Source organism: Lagenorhynchus albirostris, chromosome 16, assembly GCF_949774975.1.
Source record: "Lagenorhynchus albirostris chromosome 16, mLagAlb1.1, whole genome shotgun sequence".
Lineage (NCBI taxonomy): Eukaryota > Metazoa > Chordata > Mammalia > Artiodactyla > Delphinidae > Lagenorhynchus > Lagenorhynchus albirostris.
This window is the reverse complement of record NC_083110.1, coordinates 75,198,257-75,210,666: the sequence shown is the minus strand read 5'-3', so window position 1 is coordinate 75,210,666 and position 12,410 is coordinate 75,198,257. Positions and strand designations below refer to the sequence as shown.

The 12,410-nt window shown below is 43.1% G+C and overlaps 2 protein-coding genes across 4 annotated transcripts in view; both read left to right on the top strand.

Annotated features, from left to right (window-relative positions):
• C16H10orf120 (chromosome 16 C10orf120 homolog) overlaps window positions 1–12,410 on the top strand; it is a 47,587-nt gene that overhangs the window by 12,836 nt on the left and 22,341 nt on the right. The window lies entirely within an intron of this gene.
• On the top strand, window positions 541–8,819 carry FAM24B (family with sequence similarity 24 member B). The gene is made up of 4 exons (XM_060125776.1): window positions 541–616; window positions 2,850–2,970; window positions 4,081–4,269; window positions 8,799–8,819. Exons 1-3 carry the CDS (start codon window positions 541–543, stop codon window positions 4,262–4,264), a joined length of 381 nt encoding a protein of 126 aa, XP_059981759.1. The 3' UTR covers window positions 4,265–4,269; window positions 8,799–8,819.

Genomic DNA, 12,410 nt, shown 5'->3' with positions numbered 1-12,410 from the left:
ATATCAGTCCCAATCTCCCAATTTATCCCCCTCCCCCAGGGAAAGTTTTTATTGCTTGCTTCCCTCCTCCCCCTTTTTATCGGCCATACTTTCTTGTTCCTTTGCATATCTTACATTCTTTTGTTGAGAACTGCACATTTAAAATAATATAGATAATAAAGAGTTCCCTGGTGGCCTAGTGGTTAGGATTCCAGGCTTTCACTATCATAGCCTGGGTTCAGTCCCTGGTTGGGGAAGTGAGATCCTGCAAGCCACACACCACGGCCAAAAAAAAGCAAGAAAAAATAATATAACATGGCAACTCTAGAAATCAGGTTCTCCCCATTCTCCAAGGTTTGTTGTTGTTGTTTGTTTAGTGACTTTTCTTAACTAATTCATTGTAAAGTCTGTATTCTTTATTGTGTGTGGACACTGAAGTCTCTACTGATTAGCTTAGTAGTCAGCTAATGATTGGCTACTAAGCATTTAAGATTACCTTAAATGCCTGGAACCAGTATACCTCCCAGTCTTTCATGAGGGGCTCTGTGTGCCTACTGGGGCATGTCTTCAACAGTATCAGCCAAGCAGTTGAAAACTCTGCCTTCACCTTCACTTCCTGCTTGGGAAAAGCTTCAAGGTCAGCCGGGGTTGAATGCATAGGGCCATCTCATGTCTTTCTTGAGCATGCTCACAACCCTGCATGCACACGGCTCTATACATGTGCGTGGACTTCTAGACGCCTACGGATATGTCAGAGCTGTTCAGAACCCCTATGGACATCTAATTTACCAGCTTTTCCTTTAAGCTTTTTGGCTAGTCTGTCAGTTGCCCCAAATAATCCAATGCCTCAGAGAGCCAGGAAGTTAAAACATTTTGTCAAAAGTTTTGCCAAAAGTTCTGTGAGGAGAAGACTTTTTTTGCACTGAGTGGACTCCAAGTTAGGTCAAATGCAGATAGCTTTGCAAGCAAGTGACGTCTTCCAGAAAACCAGCAGATGAGTCAGCTAATGACAGTTCTTTGGGAATGAGACTCTGAAAGGGCTCTACCTCTATTCTGCTCCCTCTCGTGGCTGCGTTGGAATCTAGGCTGTTGAAAATAAGGCTACCATGGAGCTGGAGAGTGAATGATGGAACAGTGCCACAAAGCATGCTGTTCAATACTGAGATTCAGTTGTTCTTAAATAAATGTTTCCTGAGCTGCTGAAAGCTTATAGTTAGTATCCAGAGTCAGAAAAACCTGATTCTGACAATTTCTTTTTTTGCCACATTTTTCATTGCTTTTACAGAGGAGAGAATTTTCAGAGATCTTATGCCACCATTTTGGGTTATATCTCCCCTGCAGTTTGCCTCACCCAGGGTTTGGCCAGAGCAGCAAGGAATAACCCTTTGTAGTTAAAGTAATTCCCTCATTTAATGGAACCAGCTTTGCTGGTGTGAGTACCTTGAAATCACAGAAGCCCGATTTAAAACAGATATCCTCTTCAAATTGCTATTTGAAATCTTTTTGTCTTAACTATAAATTATGATAATATTCTGAAGTCAATGAACCTATATCCAAATCCTGTTCAAAGCTACAAGTATATACTATTTCATTGTGTTACTAAAACATAAAGTCTAACCAGCCTTCTATGACTGTACTTTTAGATACGAGTATTTTTAGATATTAGCCTCCCCACATCACTGTCTTTTTATTTTGTTGAAATCCCAAATTTGCTTTTTTTCCCCCCCCAAATTTGCTCTTGATTAGCAGTCAAACCTTAAATGGTCCTCTGAGAGAAACAAAATCTGAAAAGGTGAGATTGAAATTAAATGATTTAAAATAGTATTTGGGCATTCACATTTCCATTGGTGCTAAAATATATCTGAACATGGAATGGAATTCAGAACTCCATGAAAGAGAGCTGGTGTCCATAGAGTTGATGTCACACAGCCTAAGGCCTGATAGGCGTACAAGTTGGAGCTGGACAGTGGTTGTCCATTCTGGTCGCACTGGTGGAGACTGTGCTTCTAAAAGCGAGCTCTTCAAACTTACATCTCAATTACTCCTAACAAGGATAATTAGAATTTTCTTTCTCAGATTAAGGGTTTGAGAAATTCCTGATAAGATGTACTGTTCCCTAAAGTTGATTTTAATTGTAATTTTTTTAAACTGTCAGCATTTATCCAGCTCTGGTAACTTAGATACTCGTAAGTATGCTTTGGCAGTTGGATTGTTTATTCCTCTCTTCTGGCTCACTTTTCCCCAGTTTCAGGGAGTCAGATTAAACAAATTGCTTATTCCACACAAATGGGGCTTCCTGGAAAGATTTAGCGTTTAGGAGGAAAAATGGCAGTAGTCAGAGGGAGAATTGAAAGCTTCCTTTTCCTGAAACACATATCACAAAATAGATTAGTGTATTCTTAGTATTTTTGAACATAACATTTAAAAAAAGTCATTCCCTTAATAATTGCCGTAGAAGATTTTTAAGCCTGAGGTACAGGGAAGGGTTTAATTCTGACTCTGAAAGGGAACTTATTTCAGGAGGCCCAGGTGTTTGGGAATAAAACCATTTGCTCGAGTGCAGGCTGGTTATTTACAGCTGCACTTTACTGCACGTGAAAGAGAGAAAAAGATTCTTCCCACTTTCTTTCCTTCCTTCTATCTGGACTTTGCATTTCAGTCCCATCTCATTTAGAAATGAACCCTTTCCCCCGTCTCTGGGCCAGCTTAGGGTCCTGGGCCCCCGCTAGGAAGACTCATTTGTGTTTTACACGCATAAGGATCTGTGGTTTGGGTTCATTCTTCCTCCACTGAAGGAAGCATATTGAGGTTGCTCGGTGGCTGTGGGGAGGGAAGCCACATTCACTGCTTGCCTGCACTTCTCTGCCTAGGTGAAGCTTCCCAAGTTAACACGGTAATTACGTTCTGCATTGGTGGCGGTATCCTTTTGGCTGTGCTTGTGCTGATGGCTGCTGTCATCTGTCTTTACTACAAAGTAGCCAACGCATTGAAGTGAGTGATGTGGGTAAGAGTGGCTAACGCTCCCTCAGATGGGATCCTGGGGCTCTGTGCTTGAGTAGGATCATTCCTTGCCCCATGGCCGCACGCCGGGTGAGGTCAGGAACAGCGGGAGGGTTTGAGACGACAAAGGCAGTGCGTGTAGAATCTTGGTTTCTTCGCCTTCCTGTTTGGGGCTCTGAGCTCATAAGTAGAATGTTCTCAGCCAGGTAGCTCTGTGCTGCTTTGCTGTTACTTGGCCTCGTTGAGTTTACCCTCAGCTGGCTAATTCCACACACTGCAGACTGAAGACTGTGTGAATGAGTCTCTCTGCCTGTGTTCACTCAGAGGACGGGCTGAGTTGATCTTCTCTTGCCTGAGTTGGGGAGCTCTCAGTGTGTCTTTGGCCTTGGGGACAGTGAGGTGGGCCTATAGGACTTTGGGGAAGCTGAGTTGTGTGAAGATCCTGGGGTTTGCCTAACAAGGGAGTGTAGATCAGAAAAGTGAGCATTCGATTTTGGGGAAAGGAACCTTCAAATATGGGAGAGATTGGTTGCCAGAAGCAGTGGTCTTCCCATTCATTAACGTTCCAAGGAGGCAGCATAAGTTGTTGAACAGAGTCCTGCATCAAGCTTTCAATGACCTGCCTTTTATTTACAGCTCCTCCTCTGCTTGTATGTGTTTGATCAAGGCACTGTGTTTCTCCATGTCTCAGATTCTTTATCTAATAATGGAGAGAAAAAACAAGCAAAAAAGCAGTGGTTTTCCCATTCTAGGGAAGTTAGGCCTGTATGCTGGAAGGTGAATCCCAGCACCCAGGGGACGGCTGACTTTGGCACCTGTCATGCTCTGCACTTGGAGGACTTGCAGTGATCATCTCGTGACCCACACTTGCAATTCACTCTCCCTTATTTGCTGTAACCTGATTTTACGTTTCTGGCAATCTTAGGAGAGAAAGGGATTAGACAGGAACTTGGGACGGGGGCAGAGCACTTTAGTCTTGGGCTGGTATCATGTGTTTCATTGGCTCCAGTCCTAAGCTTCTGAGATACCTCTGACAAGTTGTAACAAATGGACTGAGAAGAAAAATTCTAATCCTATGCTCTGTGTATGTCTTTTCTTAAGAGTTCCAAAGGTACCTATTTCTTCAGCCTTAAAAGATGATCCAGACATGGTCACCCAGGACAGGGTCACTGCGGCCATCACCACTGGGTCTTATCCCAGCCTCCAGTGCTGTGATGAATGTAACTTGTATGCTGGCTTTGATGCCCTGCCACCGTGCTTCTGTGATGCAAACGAGGGACTCTGACTTGGGTGGGCACAAATATCTTTGTGAGCGATATTTCTTTATTAGTAGAATGTTTTATTATTCAAGTCAAGTTTTATACTGTTTACATTATATCATGTACTATGTAACATATTTATGTACTTTTGAATAACTGAAATATTGAAAATAATCCTCTCTGCCTCCAGTATTGTTGTTGTTAGTTATAAAAGTACTTAAATTTGTGTAGTACCCACTTTGGGACTTGGGGCAACTAGCTTATAAAGTTATACTGCAATGTAAGGAGAGTTAGAGTAGAAAATACACCTATATATCCAACCCCAGAAAAAAAATATTGACCTTAGAGTGTTTCTAGTTTCAGACCCTGCTAAACTTCCCACGGTCGGCCCTCCTCCTTCTAAGGGCTTCATTCACTCTCATCCAGCTACTCTACCATGGGCAGTTGTTACACTGCCCTGGAGGGAAACTCCATTCATCCCAGAGGGAGAACAGCCAGATGGGCTACCTCTGGGTTGAGGTTGCCTGATATGTGCAATCATGGGGTTGAGCTCTGTGGTGTCAAAAGGACATTTTAAAAACCTGAGATTCCTCCTCCTGCTATCCTCCAAATCTTCAGAAGCAGATCTTTTTCTTCTTTTTGGATCACTTTAACACTGATTATTGCTGACTCAGCTGTCAGTGTCTTTAACTGCAAACAGGAACCTCCCGCTGAATGGTGAAGCCCAGATCCTCCTGGTCTCAGCAGTAGGCAGGAGGGTGCACCCCTTGTCACTCCTGCTCGTCTGCTCCCTTCTGTTCCTGCTTTTTCCTCTGAACCTCTGGAACCCCCTTCTAACCATAGACTCTCCATTTGTAACCACAATTTGTTCTTTTTTTTTAAAAAAAAAACATTTGAAATGTTGATAGCACATATTTAATTTATTTTTATTTATTTATTTATTGGCTGCATTGGGTCTTCATTGCTGCGCGTGGGCTTTCTGTAGTTGCAGCGAGCAGGGGCTACTTTTTGTTGCAGTGCACAGGCTTCTCATTGCGGTGGCTTCTCTTGTTGCAGAGCACAGGCTCTAGGCGCACGGGCTTCAGTAGTTGTGGCACAAGGGCTCAGTAGTTGTGGCTCGCGGGCTCTAGAGTGCAGGCTCAGTAGTTGTAGTGCACGGACTTAGTTGCTCCGCGGCATGTGGGATCTTCCCAGACCAGGGCTCGAACCCGTGTCCCCTGCCTTGGCAGGCAGATTCTTAACCACTGCGCCACCAGGGAAGTCCCCGCAATTCATTCTTTCATTAACAAAACCCTTGCTTAGTGAGCATCATGTGTTTTACTCAAGGTAAAGAATTGACTCGTAACAGGTGGTTGGTTACCTGCTAAAAGGGATGGAAAAGGTAACAGGAAATAATGAAGGAAACGGCTACTATCTCTAGGCTAACAGGGAGGTAACAATGGTAGGACTAAGCATTTGGAAGAGGCCACCTCCTGGCTGAGTTTCAGTGCTCAGCAGAGGGCTTGGCTGATGAGGGAGTGTTCAGCGCTTTAGTGCTCGTGAAATTTGCCAGAGGGATGTGGGAGCTGGAGCTGCTGTCACACAGTAGCCCTTGGAATGTCTGGGAAACTCGATGGAGGGTGAGTGTCCCCAATCTCAGTAAGAGTTTCAAGAGGCAAATTCAAGGCTGCACCTTCCCTGGAACCTGCCTTCCAGCCGGACGTGAAGCGTCCTTCTTGAGTTCCTGGAGCACTTCCTCCCTCTCCTGGCACCTACTGCTTTCTGCCCCTTCTTAGGAGTTCAAATGCAGTTCTATTTTCTCTTGTCGCCAGCAAGCCCCTGAGCACGTCCAATTTCCCTCTGAACCCCACCCAGTGGGCAGCTCAGTGCCCAGCATCTGGGAGGCCCTGCACAAGTGTGTTCCAAATGTGGGGAATATGCCATAAGTCCAGGCATCGCAGGGTCCTTGAGGGAGGCAAGATGGAGTAAGGGGTCTTTGAGACAAACCCCTCTGGTTGGCAGTACGGACAGAGTGTAACACAGGGACTTTAGAACTGGACACAGTTGGTTCCAATCCAACTCTGCCTTTCACAAGCTAGTGCCACTGGAGAAGTTTCTTAACTTCTCTGAGCCTGGTGGCTGGGGGCTGCCAAACAGGCAGCCACATTCCTGATGCCCAGAGGCCCTCTCTTTACTCCTGTGTATGCGTATACAGTATGCTGGGGATACACCATGGATACAACAGCATCTCTGCCCTCAGCGAACAAGTTCTTAGGGGCCTGATTGCATTCCAGCTCCAAATCAAAACAGATTTCCCCCATTTTCTTCTTAATATTTCCATGTAGATCTTCCAAATACTTGCCCCAGTGGCCATGCGGGTGAATCTCCTCTGCATTCGTTCATATAACGAATGAGATCTTTTCTAACCCAATGTGAAAACACTTAAGAACTTACTTAGAATGGGCAAATCAAATTAAGTATTTAAAAACAGCGCTGAAAAATTATCTGGTCACTGGCCCATCAGTCATCCCTCTGTCAGGAACTGACTAAACATCCACTGGTGGCCATGCGAGGGGCGTATTCAGAGGTGCGTCAGGTGCCATAGTGTAATACGAAGAAAACTGTCAAATACTGTGACTCACTAGAGAGTGTAAAATCATATAACCAGGAATTAAAAAAACTTTGTAGTGCAGCTATTGAGCCATACGATGCACTATCAGCATATAATAATATATAATATCAATGTTGTTTTTTCTTTAGTCTTAGCAGACTCAAAGGGGTGCCTTAGACCTGATGGGTGGAGCTGGAAGTCCAAGCTCCCCACCTGGCCTCCACCTGACTTGGGGGTGCAGGGTGGCCCTCCTTGCTGCCTGGAGGTGATGAAAGTCCCAGCTCTTCACTCTGCCTTTTCTGACATCACCCTGGGGAAGGGAAGGGAGGGGAGGACAGGGGATGAGATGGGTGTGGAGCACGGAGAGCAGGTGGAAGTCTAGGCTCCCTACTTCACCTTTGCTGCCTGGGCTGGGGGTGGGGCATAGTTTTACCTATGGTGTTTAGAGCAGGTAGGTTATTGCCTAAAAGTTTTCTGAATTGGCTGGCTGCCCCTTTGCTGCTGGTCCTTTGGCTAGAGGGAGCAGGCTTCTCTTGGGCTGTTTTTTTTCTGCACCCATTGGAGTTTCCGGGTTGCACACTTTTCCCTGTTAAGTGCATTTTGATCCATGGGGCATAAGATGCTGAACAGTGGCCTTGGTTTGCAAACTTCATGATTCCTAAGAATCACCTGGGTGCTTTTGGAAAGGGCAGCTTCCTGGCTCCCATCCACTGAACTACACCCAGAGTACCTGAAATGGAAGTTCATTGGACCCTTATTTATTTATTCTTAAAAATTCAGTCCATTCATTGTCAACACTTTTCACATTAGGGATTTGCTAAAAGCCATAAGATGCTAATTTTGGAAACTATTACCCTCCCACTTTCTCAACAAGATTTGGATAGGTACCAGTTAATGGGCAGATGAACTTTTCAAAGTGGAAACTCTAGCAGCTCTTGGTTACTTGGAAAAATTCCTTTTTTCATCTGAAGCACTTGCATGAAATAGATGCCAGATGCTAAAATCATTGTTTCGTGTGATTGAGAAGCTACTCATGAGAGATAATTAACTTTTGATACAAAGATTGCCATCTTCATCAAATTGACCGTTAATTACATATCATCAACTTTGACTATGTATCAGCAGGAAACTTACTTTTACCAAGACAGTTGTTGGTGAAGGGCATGTTTGTAATCAAACTGACATGTCTCCCTTTAGAGGCAGTGTCCCTCCTTGGGTCACTTGTCAGATTTTCACCTCTCAGGAATTTGGGGTTCACTCCCAGGCCCCACCAAACCCTGCCTCCTCCCTGGGGGACTTGACAATACTGTATTCTCATCTCACACATGCTATTTATTGACAAAGATGGGAACAATACCCTGGACTTGAGGGCTCATATTTTAAATATTGTTACTGAATATTTCTAAAAAATTTTTATCGGAGTATAGTTGCTTTACAATGTTGTGTTAGTTTCTACTGTACAGCAAAGTGAATCAGCTTTATGTATACATATGTCCCTCCTTTTTTGGATTGCCTTCCCATTTAGATCACCACAGAGCACTGAGTAGAGTTCCCTGTGCCATACAGTAGGTTCTCATTAGTTATCTATTTTATACATAGTATCAATAGTGTATATATGTCAATCCCAATCTCCCAGTTCATCCCCCCCCCAGCCCCCTTCCTCTTTGATATCCATACGTTTGTTCTCTACGTCTGTGTCTCTACTTCTCCTTTGTAAATAAGATCGTCTATACCAGTTTTTTCGGATTCCACATATATGCATTAATGTAGTTACTGAATATTTATTGAAAAACAACAACAAAAAAATCTGGCTGTGTCCAAGTCTGTTTCTTTAAAGACAACTTTGAGGGTACTGAGCCTAGTGCAGGCCTCTTTCTGTTAAGGTATAAAAAGATTAGATTAAGTGGGTGCTGCCCTTCTTTTCTGGGAGCGTGTGGGAATATGCTAATCTTTCTTTGCGTGCTTTTCAGGTTTCCTGTAATGTTTTGAAGATCTGGGAAACAGACTAAGTGCGTGGTAGCTCACAGAGCAGTCCTGAGGGGTTGTCGTGATTGTCGTTAAGTGTCTCATTTGCAAGCTTAACCCAAACTCAACAAAGCCAAGGCCCAATTTGTTCCCTTTCAAACAGACAAATAAAGCTTGTTTTGAGTAAATGACATCTGATTCAACTGACCAATTATTGTAGTTTAAAGAAAAAACAAAAAAAACCCAGCGACTTTCTGACAGACACTTAGTTTATTCTTCACAAGACCCTTGACAAGATCTGAAAATAAATTCTCACAGCATCAGAGGGACAGAAACAAAAAGATACACCTACTAGCATCTAAACATTAAGGAGTCAAAGATATCTTTAAGTTGGCAATGTGGTATCAAGAGATAACTTTTCTTTATAATATGTTGCACTGTTTAAGACAATGATCAAGTTCTTGATAGTGAAGAATTATAAAATGCAAGACTTCTAGCTGCAAAGAGAGCAACTGCCTTAGAAGTTGAATAACCAGAGAAGAAGACTTACTTAGCAACAAACCTCAGAGAGAACCTCTTTAGCTATTTCTTTTACCTGTCTCTACATGGACAACCTCAGATTTGTCAAACTTTATTTTGCTGAGCAGGAATAGAATTTACTTCTAATTTCTAACAGATTGACGTGAAACTTGGAGAAATCACACAAGGGTCTTTCTTCGATCAGTTCCTTTGTGGATCTCCAGTGGCCCCACCATTTGGAAATATTCAGTGTGCTCTACTGTGGCCTCCATGGGGCCTGTGCCCCCTCTTACTCTGCCCTGCACAGCCCTGGGAGCAGTGGGAGGCGTGGTCCCGCACTTTGCACACGGCAACTTTACACTGCAGATAGATCACATCATAGCTGGTGAGAAAGCTGAAGACGTTGAACTTGAACTGAGCTATGTTCTTCTGTCGGGAGTGGAGGTTGGCATAAGTATTGTCTTTGATGCACCTGATGGCAAGAAAAACCCCAGGCCAAGAGGATTAACTTAAAGCATGGTGTGAATTAATTCTGGCTCAAATAATCAGGCTTGGACACAGACCTTTGAATTTCAACTGGAGTTCTCCCCACAACCCACTCTTCCTTTCGTTTATTAAAAAACCTTATAATACTACCATGAGGGGAAAAACCACCATTCCTGGCCAAACCACCATTCTTGGCCAGAAACAGAAGGGAACTGTAAAATAAAATAAAAACAAGACAAAGTAATTAAATTATAGCTAGAGCTGTTTCCTGCTCTACTTTTTTCAAAAGGGGAGATTAAAGGTGGTGGCTGCATTATTTGAAGGTGAACTTCAATTATTTTAAAATGTATTTTGTAAACCCTAGTGCAACTACTGAAAAACTTAAAGAAAGAAGTAAATGATATATCAAGAGAGGAGATGAAATGGAATAATATAAAATGCTCAGTTAAAACCAGCATATAAAATGTTGTATTAAAACCAGAGAAGGGACTTCCCTGGTGGTGCGGTGGTTGGGAATCCGCCTGCCAATGCAGGGGACACGGGTTCGATCCCTGGTCCAGGAAGATCCCACATGCTGCAAAGCAACTAAGCCCATGTGCCACAACTACTGAGCCTGTGCTCTAGAGCCCGTGAGCCACAACTACTGAGCCTGTGTGCCTAGAGCCTGTGCTCTGCAACGAGAGAAGCCACCACAAAGAGAAGCCTGCGCAGCGCAATGAAGAGTGGCCCCCACTTGCCGCAACTAGAGAAAACCCACACACAGCAACGAAGACCTAATGCAGCCAAAAAAACCCAGAAACCAGAGAAGGCAGCAAAAGTAGAGTGGGGAGAGAAACAAAGAACAAATGCAACAGGTAGAAAACAGTTACTAAGATGGTAGATTTTAATCCAGCTATATCAATAATCACTTTAAACATGAATGGACTAGATATACCAATTTAAAGACAGAGACTGCCAGAGTAGATAAAATGAAACCAAGATCCAACTATATGCTGGCTATAAGAAACCCACTTTAAATATAAAGATAAAGATTAATTAACAGTAAAGGGATAGAGAAAGATTTACCATGCTAATATCAATCAAAAGAAAGCTGGATTAGCTACATTAATTTCAGACATAACAGTCTTCAGAGCTAGGATAATTATTAGAGATGAAGAGGGGCATTACATAATGATGAAGGGGGATCAGTCCTCCAAGAAGATGTGGCAATCCTTAATGTATATGTGGCAAACAATAAAGCATCAAAATATATGAGGCAAAAACTGATAGAACTGCAAAGAGAAATTGACAAATCCATTATTATAGTTGGAGACTTTAACACCATTCTGTCACTAATTGACAGATCCAGCAGGCAGAAAATCAGGAAAGATACAGATGACCCAAACAGCACCACCAGTCAGCCAGACCTAATTGGCATTTATAGAACACTTCAACAACAGCATAATACACATTCTTCTCCAGCCCACATAGAACATTCACCAAGATAGACTACATTCTGGACCATAAAAAAACACCATAACAAATTGAAGAGAATAGGAATCACAGAAAATACATCTTCAGATCACTTTGGGATTAATCTAGAAATCAATAACAGAAAGGTTGCTGGAAAATTCCTAAATATTTGGAAATTAAACAACACCAAGTAACCCAAAGATCAAAGAAAAAATCTCAAGAGAAATTAAATCTTTCAAACGAAGTGAAAATGAATATACAATTTACCAGAATTTGTGGGATGCAGCTAAAGCAATGTGTAGAGGGAGATTTATAGCATTAAGTTAGTGTATTTGAAAGAAGAAAGATCTAAAATCAATAATCTAAGCTTCCACCTTAGGAAACTAGAGAAAGGAGAGCAAATTAAACCTAAAATAAGCAGAAGAAAAGTATGTCAGTTGTTAAATTCCAGCCTCGCTCCTATATGTGTATAATAGTTTTTTGGCTGTGCCACGTGGCTTGCAGGATCTTAGTTTCCTGACGAGGGGTTGAACCTGGGCCATGGCAGCGAAAGTGCTGATTCTTAAACCACTGGACCTCCAGGGAACTCCCTCTCCTTGATATATTTTGAAAAGGGAGAATTGAAAAGGGAAGAGCTTTCTCACTCTGACTCAGTGCAGTTTAGTGCCACATCTGTGCACCTCCTGCACCATGGCTCACACTGCCTCTGGAAGGTGCTGCCTCTTGCCCCTCACTGGCTTTTTGGAAACAGGCACCATGATGCTTCTCATGGGCTTTAGGCTGCTGTGGCTCTCACTACTCTGCAGCTGCCATCAGTAAGTGATGGGTTTTGTTATCTTCACACTGGTTGCCAATTACCCATCCATAAGCATTTTGCCTTGGTTGGGGGACATGGGAGCTATAAAGGCAAACAACTTGTCAGAGTTCTAACTTGGCAAATCCTTTGTTTAACCAAAGGCACCAGAATAAATCTCATCACTGTAAGAGCCTAGCCTGGGGTAACCCACCAGCCCATCAGTGTAGGCCAAATATCCTGAGGAATGGGGAGTGTAATACAGTTATAAAACTTAAAGAGAAGCGGGGCATGGGTATGAACGGCTGGGATGAGACAGCAGAGCCTGAGACAGCGAGGGTTCTGCCCAGGACTCTTTGGGGATTCA

Coding starts and splice junctions, on each gene's coding strand:
- FAM24B (XM_060125776.1), top strand. CDS start 541: ATGTCTTCAACAGTATCAGCCAAGCAGTTGAAAACTCTGCCTTCACCT. Junction 617..2,849: donor TGCTTGGGAAAAGCTTCAAG/GTCAGCCGGGGT, acceptor TTCTCTGCCTAG/GTGAAGCTTCCCAAGTTAAC. Junction 2,971..4,080: donor AAAGTAGCCAACGCATTGAA/GTGAGTGATGTG, acceptor TCTTTTCTTAAG/AGTTCCAAAGGTACCTATTT.